The following is a 17,717-nucleotide window of genomic DNA, read 5'->3' as shown; positions in this document are numbered from 1 at the left end:
AACTTCCAAAACTTTTGCCTACAACTTAATATTAAACATGTTACAGGAATCCCCTATAATCCTCAGGGACAGGGAATAATTGAGCGAGCACATCGCACCCTGAAAAATACCCTAGGATGCCTGAAAAATAGCACTCTCTCCCTGATGAAGCAGCGCCCTCATGACCTCCTTCACCATGCACTTTTTGTTCTCAATTTTCTATCAGTTGACACCAATGGGCGTTCCGCAGCCGACCAACATTGCCATTCGGAAACCTCTACAAATCAGGCCACTGTTATGTGGCGTGACCCCTTAACATCAAAATGGAATGGGCCTGACCCCATAATTATTTGGGGACGAGGCTCTGCTTGCATATATGATCAAGAAAAGGAAGGCCCTTGCTGGCTTCCAGAAAGACTAATAAAACATATTGATTCTCCACTATCGGAACTAACCCCTAAGACACCTTCCCCCCGTCCTTCTAATAATAATCTCTCCAGGGTGGAAGTCTCTCCCTGAGAAAAATGTTTTTCTTCTCTCTTTCAGCGCTTCAACAAATCCTGCTATAGCCTACCCGGACGCAGCCAGCCTACACACAACCGGAAGCCAGAAGGAGTCCTACTTACAGGTTTACCCCATCACTAATACCACATGAATTACTGGCTCTTACTAATTTGTCTTCTAGCCCTAGTGTTCGCAGCAATACTAGCAGAAGTTGCCCCAAAAGACTGGAATCTATTAGAAAGAATTTTGCTCGCCGTAACATTTCTATGCACTATAGGGTGCATTACCCTGCTAGTTTTTCTCCCTTAATCAAAGGAACAGATAGCCTTTATTAGAATGGCTTTATTAACATTCCCCTCTAGACTTGTCATCTTATGCTTGCTCCTAAAATATACTTTTGGTGGCATGGATGACCCACAAGCCATCCAAAAACTGGTGAACAAGATCCATAATACTGCGTGTGATTGTAGAGAAACAGTTCAGAACACCCCCTTGACGGGAACATACTCATTGCAGCAAAGTTGTGGGGAGAAGGTAGCCTACCTATTACATGGTCACGCCTCCGAGGTAGAGAAAAATCAAAGATGGGTCTGTGTGAAGCTCCCTAATCTAGCATCCCCCATTAATGGGGTATTACCAAAGTGTACTTGCACCCAAATATATTCCTCTCTTCATACCCAATGCTATACAGCGTATTCACAGTGCATAGACAAAAGCAATAACAAAACTTACTATTTTACTAAATTATCTTGCACAGATTTAATGTTTAAGCCGCCTGAAGGAATAGGCAACTCTAAGCTCCAACTAAGCAACTGTGGCGGAAATGACGCCGCAATAGGGAAGGAGGTGTGCTGGTCACCTACACCCCCAATACACATGTCAGACGGAGGAGGACCCCAAGATCAAGCTAGAGAGCTCGTAGCTAAAAAACAATTACAAGCAATAATTGATCATTTATATCCTCAGCTCCATTATCACCCGCTAGCAAAAATAAAAATCCAAAATATAGATCTAGACCCCCGAACGTATGACATTTTAACTGCCACTTGGAAATTACTCAATATCTCCAAACCAGAATTGGCATCTGATTGCTGGCTTTGCCTACGGATGGGAGGCCCCCTGCCCCTTGCCTTGCCACCACGCAATAATACCTATAGCAACTTCTCTAGCTCTTGCAGTATCTCCATACCATTCCAAGTGCTGCTTGAGTTTGAAAACAGCACTCTTTGCTTCTCCTCGCCATCCACTAATGATAGTAATGAGATAGATCTCGGCGTGCTCTCTATTGATTGTCAGGAGACAATCAATAGCTCTAATCCCCTCTGTCCCACTAACGGCACTGTATTCATATGTGGTGGTAGCCTTGCTTATACTGCACTCCCACAAAATTGGACTGGGTTATGTGTCTTAAGTATACTCCTTCCTAATATCGATATCATCAGAGGGGAGGAGCCAGTACCTATCCCCAGATTAGACCTTATTGCTGGCCGCCAAAAAAGGGCCATGCAAATGCTCCCCCTCCTAGCTATGATGGGTATTCTTAGAGCTTTAGGTACTGGATCTGCTGGTCTAGGGGTTTCTGTCACACAATATACTAAATTATCCAAACAATTAATTGGGGAAGTGCAAGCTTTATCAAGCACCATTCAGGACGTTCAAGACCAGTTAGACTCTCTTGCCGAGGTAGTCCTACAAAATCGTAGAGGGCTAGATTTATTAACCGCGGAAAAGGGGGGAATATGTTTGGCTTTACAGGAACGCTGCTGCTTCTATACAAATAAATCCGGCATCGTCAGAGACAAAATTAAGAAGCTGCAGGAAGAATTGGAAAAAAGAAGACAAGAACTGGCTGAATCTCCTCTATGGAGTGCATTTAATGGACTATTGCCTTACCTCCTCCCTATATTAGGCCCTTTAATAACCCTACTTCTTATAATATCTATTGCACCTGCCATTATAAGGAAAATACTCCAGCTTGTAAAGGATCAAGTTAACTCATCCCTAGGGAGGCCCATTCAGGTGCATTACCAAAGGCTCCATCTCCAGGACCAAGGCATGACCCTGGAAGGCCAAGAAAACATCTACCCTCTGTAAACCCCCTCCTACGGGAGCAGCATATAACTCGAAAATATGCTTCCAGTTTACGCTGTGATTGGTACTGCTGGGTGCGAGGCAAAGCACTGCAAAGGAGGGCCAAATGATCAAATAGGCCGTTTCGAGCTCCTTGAGGAATATGCCTCATTTGCACAAAGGTTTGCTCTGCAATAATTCCTTTCCCCAGAAAAACAGAGCCACCAACAACTTGGGGAATGAGGCCTCTATTTCCCCCAGCCGGTTAAAGCCAAAGGACAATAAATGTCCTACTCCTTCCCTGTCAAATCAAACAAAGGGAGGAGATGTTGGGGACCAGAGGCTAGCCTAAGATGGCGATTAAGCCAACATGGCCACCCTGGCTGATGCAATAGCACCTACATATTACAACAAGGTTCTTCACGGAAATAGGTTCCCGCCAAGAGTCTGTTCTGCCCCTTTTTCCCCTGACAATAAGCGCCACCAATCATCTAACTAACCCTTCCCGCCGGCGCGAACTCCCTCCTATCATAATGCTCCACATACCCTACTTCCCTCCCCAAGTCGGTGTATATACACCCGGCTTGCTTAATAAAATTTGCAGCTTGATCAGAATCCTGTCTTGCTGTCCTTCTTGTGTCTCTCTGTCCCATAGCCATTCTTCCCTCAGCAGGTGGCGGACCCCATTGACTGTCCTGCAGGTTGGGACACACAGGCATGGTGCTGATGGTAACTATTTTGATTTTCTTATTCTCCCTTTCTAATATTTATTTTCTAAATACAACTCTACTTTCCTTTTATTAGTAGAGACCCTTTAGAAATCCTGTGTTGATTCTTAGGAATTTTCATGATGATGAAAGTTTTCATTGCATACTCTCTTTCCAGAAGTATTTTATAATTATGGAACTAGAAACTTCAGAGGACATTTTTATGCAAGTTCCTTTTTAAATCCATAATTTTAGTGTGTGGACTGAAAAACTTATGGTGTCATAATTTAAAATTTAAGAAAAGTATCTATAATGCCTATACAGACTCATTTTATGGATTATAAGCTTGATATTATTGATCCCTGGTGTTCACTGTTCTCTGTGGAACATAGTAATTTAACTGAAAATATACTTTTTAGTTTCTCAGGGATGTGGCAAGCTCAGGGAAAATTGAAAGATATTTCAATTCTAATTATTTTCACTTGAAATGTGCATAGATTTTAGTACAATAAATATTACCTTTAGGAGAAAGACTTGATGATTTTGATGAGATTTTATCAGTGATGTCACTATGCAAACAGTATATGTCAACAAATATATTTTGCAGGTAATGTATTCCCCATAATTTTTTTTTACATGGGCAGGCCCCGGGAAGCCAACCCGGGTCCTCGGGCATGGCAGGCAAGCACTCTTACCTGCTGAACCACCGTGGCCCGCCCTAATTTTTTTTTTTTCTTTTGCATGAGCAGGCACCAGGAATTGAATCCTGTTCGCTGGAATGACAGGCAGAAATTCTGCCACTGAACCACCATTGCACTGCCCCCTACAGGCTTTTATTAGACATGGAAACCCATTGCTTTGGATTTAAATCTGTTGTTTTATTTTTGCTCATTGAAAAATTTTATGGCCTTCAACAAATATCTTTTTTCTGTCAATTTCTTTTTTATATATATTTTTACTGAGAAATCTTCACACATATATATTCTATATAGATATATATTCTATATATGTGTACAATCAATTACTCACAATGCCATCATAGTTATATATTCATCACCATAATCATTTTTAATATATTTGCATAATTTCAGAAGAAATAAAAAAAAGGTAAACACTCATACATACCATATATCTTACCCCTTCCTCTCATTGACCACTACTATTTCCACCTACCCAATTTATTTTACCCTTATCCCCCTATTATTTATTTATTCATCCATATTTTTTTACTTATCTGTCCATACCCTGGATATAAGGAGCTCAGACACAAGGTTTTCACAATCACAGAGTCACAATGAAAACATTATACCTTTATACAATCGTCTTCAAGAATCTGTGCTACTGGAAATACTTTGAAGCAACAGACTAGCCAGCCTAAAAGATGGATTCATAAGGCAGTTAATGGAAATTTTGGCAAGAAAATGGACTGATTCAAATCTATAATTTGAAAGGCGTGGCAGAAGATTTTAATGACAGTCTGGGATTACCACACTATTTGAAGAAACATGGTATTTCACATTAGAAAAGTGTCATTCTTGAAATATTCATAAGGAAGATGAATAAGTGTGAGGAAAATGAGGCAAAGTAGGATTTGAATTGCAACAATAAATATGAATATTATAGGAAGAATATTAATATCAAACAGAAGACATTTATTTAGGAATTCACTGTAGAATTTTACCACTTCAAGCTTGTCTACTCTCTGGATTCATGGCTTTTACAATCTGAGGTTCTATATTTGTTTTACAAACCATGAATCAAGAGCCAAGTGATTTTGGAATATCAATTTAAACATATGTAAAGGATAAATATTAATATTTACCTTTGTGGTGGGTTATGAGTTTCAAATCTGTTGGGCAAAATTATTAGTGAATTCCAAGAGTATATTGGTGAACTCTGAAGTATCATTATTTTTTGTGTCCTCGAACTAGGAAGAAACATTTTTGGAACTTTAAGAAAATGGCACAAAGTATTCACCACATAAGAGCAACTAACTTCTACTCCACTACGCCTGAGAGAGATTTTTCAAGACTGTACTTCAGGTTCCAACTGAAAAATAAAAATAGTCATGGATTACAGGAGATTGCCCATTTGAAGGTAGAGTGCTGACTGATCTGCAGTTGTGCTCTCCTTTATCAATTGCATGGACTATGTATAATTGATGTTCCGCTACACATGAGGACATGATAAATTTAAAACGCAGTGCACAATACCCCAGAATTATTATCATCTTCCTTAGCATACACCTTGTTTTATCTGTATCTAGGAAAAAATTACATCTATTTATTCTTTGATGACATTTTTAAAGGCCAAATAACATTAGTGATATTTGAATAGGAAGTCACTATTCACCAACAAACCATTACCACATAAATCTAAAACATTTGAAAACCGGCAGTTAACCAGAAAATTCAGAAGTGACAAAAGGCCCTGGTTTAAACAAAGAAATGTGCCACGAATGGCATCAAGGAGTTTCATAGCCTCTGTTCTTCTCTCCTTTCCCAACTTAATGAGACAAAGCACTCAAAAAGAATTATAAGATGCTGTAGATCAGAAAAAGTTCTTCAGTGAATTCCAAATATTGAATATATTGACTTCATTCCTTAAGAATGTTTTGGGTATCATTTTGCAATTAAACCCAAGCTTATTGTTCAAGGTAAATCAGGTGACATAAAAAACAACTATATATTGATACTGAAAATTCTCTAAGATAGTATGTCACTGTAAAAATGTAAATGTATCATACAGTGGTCAATAAGTTACATCTATTATCAGAAGGCAGAGAAATTAAGCACATGTGCTCTGTAATCAGATTATATTTATTTGAATACAGGCTTTACCTTACTATTTCTGTGACATTGGACATATTTCTTAATTTCTCTCAACATTAGTTGTCTCATCTATAAAATGTGGAGGTCAAAATATCTACCTCATGGGAAATTTATAAAGAATAAATTAGATATTCTATTGTGAAATGGTAAATTCAGTACAATCAATTACAATAATTAAGAATAGGCCAAACATTCTACTACATGGGGTTACATGTAGTATAAGAACCAATTCTGGACACTTATACTTTTCTAAGTTAGGAAGACATGAAAAAATAGGGGCATTTAACTTTTGTTTTGAAATGTGTAAAACATAGATTAATCAGAGAGTTGAAATTATGAGCAGAAAGATGTTGTCTCAAAGGACATCTAGATCTAGAAGAACCCATTGAAAAGTGTAGAATTCAGGAGCATGTTATTCCAAAATGGTTTATAGCATTAGAATGCCTTTTTCTTTTTCTGTGCAAATGGAATCTTCAAAACTATCCTTGCGATTATTGTATCTGAGATAATCACTAGCATGAGGGTGGCAAGAAGTGTCACTAAAGTTAAACTAAAACTGAAGATACTATATGTACCTGGTATCTCCATGAGAGAGCTGAAGGACAGGGCCATCGTCACATATAAAATGATCAATGATATTGTCATTACAGAAATCCATGCTGACTCCTGGAAGGACATCCCAAAATGGAGGCAACTAAGAAAGAATGTCCAACTTGGTGCAGACTCTGCTGCTCATGATGGTTGTATAATGCAGAGGTTTGCAGATGGCTACATAGTAGTCCTAGGGCATGGCTGCTAATAACTCTGCGCTCCAAATTTAAAATGTATAGAAATAATTGAACTTCAAAACAATTTGAAGTAATTGTACTGTCTTTTGTTGCTATGCTGATGAGGAATTTAGGAATGCAAGTTGATATCTTTGAGATGTCTTAAAGGAAAAAACGCTTCAGAGAAAAGTACATAGGTGGTTTAATTTGGGAATCAAGAAGGGTGAGGATGATAGTCAGGTTTCCTGATATATTAAAAACATGGGTCATAAATAAAAAAAGTAAGAACACAAATTGCCCGTTTGAATTATTTGTCAACCCCAGCCAGCAGAATGTACACTGTTTAGCTTTGTATTAAATCATGAATGTATTTAATCTTCTGTAAGATCTAGAAAGAAAATTAAAAGTCACCTCAACCACAAGTTTTCAATGGGCTATTTTGAAAGTGTATCTGAAAGGCCAAATGAGTCAGTACAAAACTGCTTTAAAAATAATATATATAGGCTAAACAGTGCAATAGATATGTCATTATACATCTTTCCTATTTGATTTCAAATCACATATTCATTTACTGTACTATATTATCTTCTTGTTACGATAATTCTCTGCAGTTCTCATACAAAGAGTTTCCCTCTTTTTGGATATCTATGTTTCCCAAATTTTCCAAGCCTCTCATTTTCAAATATAAGGAGCAAGTGCCTCATAATGTTTTTATTGGGTGAATGAAAACCTCTGTTCATTCAGAAAAATTGTGTTTTTGCTTTTTTTTGTTCTCAAAATTCTGCGATTGCTTCTATCAAACAACAAACCTGGAGGGAAAAAAATACCTTCACTTAATTAAGCTTTATTTGTAAAAAAAAAATTGAAAATATATTCATTGGTCATATATAATTTGTTTTAAGCCAATGTTAAGTACTCTTTAAAAAAACCTACCATATACGCTATGCTGTAAACAAAGTAGCTTATAAGCCCATTTCTTCTCATGTTTTTATTCTGTAAAAGAAAAAGTTTCTGCACTTATATAGCCAGACTAAGGTAATTCTAAATTTTACGATGACAGTCCTTTTTCTTACTTAAAAAATTTTTTTTAAACATTTAAATCAATGGAGAAAAGCACATTTGTCAAGACCACATGGTGGCACTGCCCCAAAGAGTCAGTTGATCCGTTATATGAATCATCACGATATTGCAGCGTACATGGGAGGAGTGACTTCATTGATCACACAGTAATTAACAATTATCCTCCATGTGCTGTCCAGCTTTCAGACAGGACAACTGGGGAGTTGAAAGGACTGTGGGCCGTCTTCAGGATCCCTCCCTGCCTTTCCCAATTGTAGGATCCTTTGTCCTCCAGGCAACCTATATTGCCTCATCTTAATTCTTCAGGGCTCAGGCAGGCCCACCAGGGAATGGGGAGGATGATTTCTAAGCACAGGTTTTACTACTCACATGCATAACCAAAATTCTCCTTAGGTGGCTTTTAAAGTCAGTCCTTGTAAAACACCCATGCCTAATGTATATTCAGGAATAGCAGAGATATATACTGTGTAGGCTCAGCGCACAAGCATGTTGGTTTGTCTTACACGGACTGTGCACCCTCCATATCCAGCAGTGAGTCAGAGGGCCGTCAAATTAGTCTCGATTTCCATATAACAAAGTGCATTCTGACCCTCTGTCCCCTAGAACATAGACACGCCGTACATTGCGGGGGGACCAGTATCTCCAAAGTTTTACATGTGGCTTTCAGTTCCACTATTTCCCTGCTACCTGGCCCTTGGCCAACACATCAGTCAATCAAGTCCACGTCATCCCCGCTGCTGGAGCGTAAAATGTCATGCAAGCACAAGGGGCAGAGTTCAGCCTGCCTTTTTCCTTTTAGCTTCGTGTATCGCTGCCGGGAAGCCAGTAATTCTTCATTGGGCCGTTGAACAATTGTCTCTGGATTCACCCCTGTGGCTATTAAATTAACTCACATTTGCACCTGAGATACTTTGGTGAGGCCACTAGTTTTTCCAGCCCCTTTCCACTTGGTTGCGAGGCGGCTTTTATTTGGATGGCAGCTCCACCCCTTGTTTTACCGGGCACATCCCTTCTCCCATTCCCGTACCTTCACATCTTCTCACTGTGCCGTTTCAATTTCTGAGAGTGCTAGAATGTCAGCCCCATTGTCTTATAGGCACTACACTTGCCAGGTTTGTGCCATGCTTGGTGAGATCTCAGAGTTTTTCCGTTTATGGCGTCTGATGGTGAACTTCTAGGTGACCCATTGGCCCACTTCCCGGAGCCACAAGCTGGTCGTGCTCAACCTGTTGCTTCACTATGGGATGGGTATAGAGCAAGAGAAGAATACTTGCCTTGGAAGGCATCAACTCACTCTCAACTACCTCCATTTTAGGCAGCCCTGGTGCTGCCGCTTCTTCTCCAGTAGAGCTCAGACGCAGACTTCCAGTTTAGCTTGCTTCTGCTGCAGTCTCTAGACTTGCTCTTGTGCTGCTAAAAAAGCCTCCTTACGTTGCTCCCACGGCATAGTAAAAGAAAACCAAGACAACTTCCCCACCATCCTGCACTGGGGAACCTGGATACCAGATTTAAAGTCCTTTAAAGCCTTGACACTCCCCTGTGGGGTGGGATTCACATGATTCCAAGACTTTGGAGCAGACCACTGCAGCAAAACAGCCGCTATGGGACGCCACAGCTAGTGGAGGGCTATATCCGGTCTGGTCAGTCTTCCTCCAGGGCAGAGGGGCCACTCACGGCTCATCCTGCCAACTACACCAAATGTCACATTCCAGTTTAAGGAGTGGTCGCTCTGGTCTGGTAGTGAATTGAAAGAAAGCACAAGGAGCTGCTGGTAGAATGGTTGTCTTTAATCATCTTCCTCCACTCTGTTCTGATGCTTACAGAGCCGTAGTCCCTTGTATACTAAATTACACAAAAGAGGCATTTTTCCGACAAGTGACTTCACTCATGGGGTGCATAATTAGATGCATGCATAAAACATCAAAGTGACTTCACTTGTGGGACACATGAGTAGATACATGCATGTTACGTCATTGGTTACACAAGTTATGCCATATCATGTTCCCCAGGAATTTATGAAGACCAGCTTAGCAGGCTGTTTATAATGAGTAAATTTTCACATCCCACAACCAATATAATAGAATATTACTCCATGATAAACTATGAGCAATAAAACTATGAAAAAATATGGATGTGCTTTAAATACATGACTAAGTGATAGAAGTGAGAAAGTCTGCGTACTATTTGATTTCAGTTATTTGACATTCAGAAAATATGAAATTATAGAGACAGTAAAAATTTGATGACTGCCAGGAGGTTCACAGGGAGGAAGGAAGGTGGTAGAATTGAATAGATAAAGGAAAGGAGCTTTTTAGGGTGATGAATATAAAACAAATTACAAAAATATCTTTGTCACTGCTCATTTAATTTGTTCTGAAGTCTACTATCTAACAGATATTAATATAATCATTCATTGTTATCTATATGGTATATTATTTTTCCATAATTTTATTTTTCCTCTTTTTTTTTTTTTTTCTGGATAGGCAGGTTCAGGGAATTGAACCCAGGTCTCCAGCATGGTAGGTGAGAATTCTGCCACTGAGTCGCCATTGCACCACCCTCTGCAATTTTATTTTCAACCTATCTATGCCATAGAAATAAAGTTTCATGTGAACAACAAATAGTTGGGTTGTGTTTTTATCCACTAGACCAAGTTCTGTGTTTTGATTTGTACATTTATAGCATGTATATTTCAGGCAATTATTTATGTGTTAGCAATTAAATCATCCATCTTATTATTTTATTCTGTTTGTTTCCTCTTTGTTCCTCTGTTTCTTTTTTCTTGGCATTGTTGATTATTTGAATATATTTTAGAATTCTCTCCGGATTTTTGTATAGCTTACGAGTGTTTCAGTGTAGTTCTTGTATTGCTTTGCTGTAGGTACTACAACACATCCATATAACTTTTAACAGTGTGCTGCTATCAGCAAGGGAGGATGGGTAATAATAATAACTGAAGAGCAAAGTATATATATTCCAAATATTCAGTAAGCTGTGTGCTTTCTCTCCCTCTCTCTGTTTCTATGTATAAGAAAAATAAACTTCACATTCTCCTTAAGTATAATCTGCTTTAACGTTAGAAAATGAAATAAAACTAAATTATTATTATACAACTAGCTCTGAAGTTAATAGTGCATAGTTTATTGTAATAATTTAAAAATTATTTATTGGTTTAAGTCAAGTGTGTGAAACTAAAATATGATTAAAACTGTAATACATATTAAACAGCCTTGACAATGCAAGTGTTTGTAGCTGTGTGAAATTGGTAAAAAAGAAGAGAAGAGAGAACATATTTAAAAAGGAAGAGATACCGGTATTCTTATCCCAAAAGTTGTTGTTTTATAATTTGGTATTACCTTATTCTGGTAATATAAATGTTTTCAACTACAGAGTCTGGAAGTGTTTTCTAATTTTTTTTTTTTACTTTTTATCCTTTATTCCTAATTTTAGGCCTCTGTGCCTTTCAAGGGAAAATGAAAAGGATTCTGCTTCTTTTGTTTCATGGATTGTATTTAAAAGGATATATTCCAGTTTGGCTATAGTTTTGACCTCACATTTTTTCCTTTTTTTTTTTTAATATTTGTTTATTTGTTGGTTTATATAGGGCTCAATTATTGAGTTTCTTCTAAAGGGTCTTATAGTGGATATGCACCATTCTAGTCACTCCAGGTAAGTCGGTAAAAGAGAATGTGCCTTCACTTACAGGGTTTTCTTCCAGTAACAGAAACAAAACTCACATATACACAAGGAAATATATTAAAATATAATGGAAACAAACATCAAAACAGTTGTGTTATTACACTTAGAGTGACAATTAAGGGAATTAAGGATAATGATATATCTCCACAGGCAAGATGGTAAAATCAGTATAAGGTACCATTAATGAACCAAATTCACGTCAAACATAGCTTATAATCAATATATAAAATCAAACGTCAATAATTAAAACAGAGATTTAATGTGAATAAGAGCTATTTATTTGAAAAAATAAGGACAATAGTCAAAACTAGTAAGTATTGATCAAGAAGGAGGGAAATAAAAATGAAGCACATTTTAATAAATGTAAACAAATCATTAAGTAAAAATTGAAATAGCAAAACATTATTTTGAACAACATTTTACTAATATGTTAAAAAATCATTACTTTTTAATCATGTTTAAAAAAATCACATACTTTTTAATCATGTTAAAAAACCTTTGCCAAAGGAACACAGAGCAAATGAAATAAATATAGTCAACTTAGTATGGACTTATATATCTAAACACAAAATTTTACCATATCTAGATTATTTTAGGGGTGATTTTGCTAAAACTTTGAAGAACAACACAACATCAAAACTTTGACTGGAAAAACTTTCGTAAAATAGAATAATTACCCATCTCACTTAATAAATACATTGTATCTTTTCTGTATTGAGTGTCCTGAGGCCCAGGACATTTATATTTATGGAAATATAAATACAAAATTAATTAAAATATTTCCTTATGAAAATCAGCATAGTATAAATATTCACAGATGTAACTATTACCAAGTAAGTATTACCTCAACATTGAAAGATGATATATGATTTAAAGAAGCTAAAATCAGTTTCTGCAAGTTACAAAGTCTAACAAGAACATTATGGTAGAATTCCAATACATATAAATAACGGCATGTAATGAAATTCAACAACAATTTATGATTAAAATCAACAGCAATTTTTTAAAAGAAGCAAGCATTTATGAATTCATACTTCTACTAATAATTATAATAAAATAATAGCTAGTTTTTATTGGTGCTTTTATATGTATAAGTTGTTCTTCTAAGTTCTTTACATTTAATTAAATCTTTTAAACCTCATAATAACCATATGATACTGCTATAGATTAGAGATAACTAAAAGTTTGATGTATGCATGGTCATATGTAGTTACTTAAAAGCTAACACTTATATGCAATGTCATTTGGTTTACTTCAGTATGTGAGTAATAAATACAGGAAATTCTTAAAGAAAATATTTATTTTGTTTACAAAACAGTAAAACCTTTTTATACTGTTTATAACAATTAGAATCAATAGTTGCAAGCATTTCTTAAATTCTTGGCACAAATATGAATGTTTTAATGACTTATTGAATGTGCACATAAACCAAATGAAGTACTATTTTACACTTATGTTGAAGAAAGTCAATCAGGAAAAATTATACACTTGATCAAGGTCACACATCTAAGAACTGATAGAGTTTAGATTCTGTGCATGAAGGTGCACTCTCCATCTAATAATCTTTAACTACTATATCGCACTGATTTTACAAAGTATTACAAATGCCCAGTGGTAAGGAAAGCGGTAAAATAATGAGAAAGTAGAATACAATGTTTAATGTTTATATAAAAGTAAGAAAATGCATATGATGTAATGAGAACTAAAACAGCTAGGTCCCTTATTTTAAATAGTGCATAATCCCAATTTTAATAACAAATGACTTTTGTAGAAAAAGTGAATCTTTCTTAGAGATTCAATCTATAAATAGTCTCACATCAAATTAATTGTTATTCAATCTATAAATGTCTCACATTGAATTAATTCTTAAATGCTTTCAAGTAAATAAGTATAATTCTTTTTTTTTTTTTTTTTTTTAAAGGAAAGACAGATAGAAGGAAGGAAGGAAGGAAGAAAGGGAAACATCTTTAAACATTTTCTTGTTTTATTGTATTTTGTTTTTCCGTTTTTTTGTTACATGGGCTGGGGCCGGGAATCGAACCGAGGTCCTCCGGCATAGCAGGCAAGCACTTTGCCCGCTGAGCCACCGCGGCCCGCCCCTGTATAATTCTTTTAACTAACAAGCCTGCTTAAATCACAAAAGTCCCAAGTTAATTAAGAATTCACCACCATGTGCTCATTGTTTTCCATAAGGTGGACAATTTTGAAATGAAATATAGAAGAACATAAACTCAAAGAAAGTCACCTGAAAAGTATTTTCCATTAAAATATAATGTATTAACTGCACTGAGTATCAAAGAAAGCTGGAATATGTTTAGCTCTAAAAAGTAATTTTTTCATTTACTGAATAAGAACATGAAAATAAAGGGGCTTATTAATAAATTACTTTATAATGGAAGATATGTGGTATGTCTTTTTAATGGAGTTTAACATTGGCTTAAAACAAATATATATATGACCTATATATGTTTTTTCAAATTATTTTCATGCTTAAACCTCTTGCACAACTGAGTTAAGTGACTGTGTCTCCCTAACACCAAGCATGCTGTTTGATAAAAGCAACCATAGAATACTGAGAACCAAGAGTAAGCAATGCACATTTTTCTGAAAACAGTGGTTTTCATCAACCCAATGCAAACATTGTGAGGCAATTGGTCAGGATATTTGAAAATGAGTCACCTGGAAAATCTGGGCTACATTAGATATTCAAGAAAAATACAACTGTTGATATTCTAACTGCAGAGAATTATAGTTTCAATATAGTAAATAAACATGTGAATTGAAAAAATGTAAAATGGTATATCTTTTGCACTGTTTAGCCTGTGTATATTATTGTAAAGCAATTTTTTTACTTACTCATATGGGTTTTCAAATACAATTTTTAAATAGCCCACTAAAAACTTCTGGTTTAGGGTGACTTTTCTTATTATTTTCTCTCCAAACTTTACAAAAAATATGGATAAAGCCATGAAAAACTATACAAGGTGTCATGGTCAGCTTCATGTGTCAACTTGGCCAAGTGGTGGTACTTGTTTGTCTGGTTGGGCAAGTGCTGGCCTGTCTGTTGCAATGAGGACATTTCATAGAATTAGATCATGATTATGCATTCACAGCTGATTCCATTTGTAATCAGACAAGGGGAGTGTGTTCTGCAATGACTGATGCTCAATGTAATCATTAGAAGCCTTTTAAAGAGGATTCAGAAGAGACAGGCTCTCTTCCTGCTTCAGCTGGCAAGCCTCTCCTTTGGAGTTTGTCCAGACCCTCCATCGGAATCTTCAGCTTTGAAAGGTTTGGGAGGCGAAAGGGTGAGAAAAAAGAAAGGTACACTAGGAAATTTAAAGTGTGTGGGGGGGTATTTCTGCACTCCCGGGCAGAACTCACCAAACCCAAGATGGAGGGAGGTGAGTACGCATGCAGGCTTTGGCGCCGGCAGCTTTTAAGAATGGAGGTCAGGTGACATCCAGCAGGGGCAGTTCATTAGTTCCGGAAGTCAGGTTGGGAGGGGCGACACAGCCTCCGCAGCTTCAGTTGCGGTGCCCTTCCCCGTTCCCCAATCTAACAGGCTTCACAGCCTGCCCTGTGGATTTTGGTCTCTGCGGTCCCTCGGTCACGTGAAACACTTTTATAAATTTTATATTTGCGAGTGTTTCCTGTTGATTCTATTTCATTAGAGAACCCTAACTAATACACAAGGCCATCACTGCATGGATAATCTAGGTTGGCAAATTGTGCTATTTTTCTTTTTACAATCTACACTTCTAGTATCATGGAAACTTGATGATCATCACCCTCACTCTCTCTGATTCCCACCTTAAAACACCCATGTAATTTCTCTGAAAAGTTTTTCCTTTTTTAGAAATTTCAGTGAAGTCAACTTGTTTTCCTGAATTCCTCATCAGCATAGCAACAAAGGACAATATGATTACCTATAATCATAATGCAATTCAATTATTTCTGTACATTTTATTCAGAGCAGCAGAATTTTAAATTAACAGCCATGTCTTATGATCACTTTATCATTTTCTGCAAACCCTGCATTATAGAATCATCATGAGCAGTAGAGTCTACACCAAGTTGAACTTTCTTTCTTTGTTCACTCCATTTTCAGAAGTCCCTCCAGGGTTCATCATGGATTTCTGTAGTGACAACATCATTGATCGTTTTGTATGTGACTATGACTCTGGCCTTCCACTCTCTCGCACAGATACCAGACACATAGGAATATTCAGTTTTAGTTTAGTAACCCTTTTTCTCATCCTGATGCTAGTGATTATCTCCTATACACTGGTCATATGGATGAGTTAGAAGAGTCCATCTGCCCAGAAAAAGAAAAAGGCATTTTCTACCTGCTCTTCTCATGTAATTGTCACCTGCATTTCGTATGGAAGCTGTATCTTCATGTTCATTAAGTCTAATGCACAAGAAAAGGTCACTAAATAAAGGTGGGGCAGTGCTCGATACTTCAGTTGCCACCCCCTTAAACCTTTTCCTTTACACTCCAAGAAACAACCAAATCAAAAAGCCTTTAGAGACAATATAAGGAAGATGTTTTCTTTCCTATCAAATAATTCCTATGTCTTCAAGAAAATGAAAGAAATTGAACATCTATTTTGATCTATGATGCCCAATTGTTCTAGTCTGCTAGCTGCCAGAATGCAATATACCAGAAACAGAATGGCTTTTAAAAGGGAACTTTGATAAGTTGCTAGTTTACAGTTCTAAGGCCAAGATAATGTCCCAATCAAAGCAAATCTATAGAAATGTCCAATCAAACTTATCCACGGAATGATAACTTGGTTCAAGAAGGCCAACAATGTCCAGGGTTTCTCTCTCCAGTGAGAAGGCACATGGTGAACACAGTCACAGTTTATCTCTCATCTGGAAGGGCACATGGTGAGCAGGGTATCATCTGTTAGCTTTCTCTCCTGGCTTTCTATTTCATGAAGCTCCCCAGGAGGTGTTTTCCTTCTTCATCTCCAAAAGTCACTGGCTGTGGGCTCTCTGCTTTTCATGCCTATGTCACTCTTCTCTGCTGTCTCTGAATCTCCCATTCTCCAAAATGTTTCCTCTTTCATAGGACTCCAGTAAACCAATCAAGACCCATCCAAATGGGTGCAGACATCACCTAATCCAGTTTAACAACCACTCTTGACTAAATCACATCATTCAGGGAGATGATCTGATTGCAGTTTCAAACATACAGTATTGAATAGGGATTATTCTACCTTTATGAAATGGGATTTTGATTAAAACATGGCTTTTCTAGGGTCCATACATCCTTTCAAACCAGCACACCAATCATCATAAGTTTACCTCTTATATTCCCTCTAACCATGTATGACTAATGCTATATCACTTTTTTTGCATAACATACTCCTGAGTTCTACAATTTTTTAATTGTTTCTTCTAGATCTAGAATTCCTTTTATTGAGACATCTCTCTACTCATAGTTTCAAGTCTCTGAGTAATCTATGTTTTACACATTTCAAAATAACACTTAAATATATCTAATTTGTCATGTCCTCCTAAGTTAGAAAAATAAATTTCAGTGTCCAGAATTGGTCCTTCTACTTCACTTAACCCCAATAAATAGAATATTTCACATATTCTTAGTTATTGTGAATTGACTGTACTGAATTTACCATTTCACGATAGAGAATGTCCTGTAATCTTCTTAAATTTTCCATGAGATAGATGCTTTCTTAACCTCTGCATTTTATAGATGAGAACACTAATGTTGAGAAGAATTAGCATGTGTGTCCAAAGTCACAGAAATTGCAACATAAAGACTGTATTAAAATAAATATAATATGCAGTGGCATGCAGGAGACCTGGGTTCAATTCCCAGACCATGCACTTCCCAAACAAACAAGCAAACAAACAAAAACCAAACCAAACAAACATTCAACAAATGGTGCTGCAATAAGCGGATATTCTCAATGAAAAAGAATGAAATGTGACCTCTTTCATATAGCGTAAAAATAAATAAATAAATAAATAATAAATATAATCTGATTATAGAGCATGCACTTAATTGCTGCTGCCTTCTCCTAAGAGATGTAACTTACTGACCTCTG

At 36.7% G+C, this 17,717-nt stretch overlaps 1 protein-coding gene across 1 annotated transcript; it reads left to right on the top strand.

The window, feature by feature from the left end:
• Positions 1 to 888: 888 nt before the first annotated feature.
• Positions 889 to 2,577, top strand: LOC143690633 (syncytin-1-like). Its single transcript, XM_077168267.1, has one exon. The coding sequence runs from the start codon at positions 889 to 891 to the stop codon at positions 2,575 to 2,577; it is 1,689 nt and encodes a 562-aa protein (XP_077024382.1).
• Positions 2,578 to 17,717: the final 15,140 nt, after the last annotated feature.

The sequence above is a fragment of the Tamandua tetradactyla genome, chromosome 7 (assembly GCF_023851605.1).
Source record: "Tamandua tetradactyla isolate mTamTet1 chromosome 7, mTamTet1.pri, whole genome shotgun sequence".
Taxonomy (NCBI): domain Eukaryota; kingdom Metazoa; phylum Chordata; class Mammalia; order Pilosa; family Myrmecophagidae; genus Tamandua; species Tamandua tetradactyla.
Note: the sequence above shows the minus strand (reverse complement) of the source record. Positions and strands in the feature narration are given on the sequence as shown.

Coding starts and splice junctions, on each gene's coding strand:
- LOC143690633 (XM_077168267.1), top strand. CDS start 889: ATGGATGACCCACAAGCCATCCAAAAACTGGTGAACAAGATCCATAAT.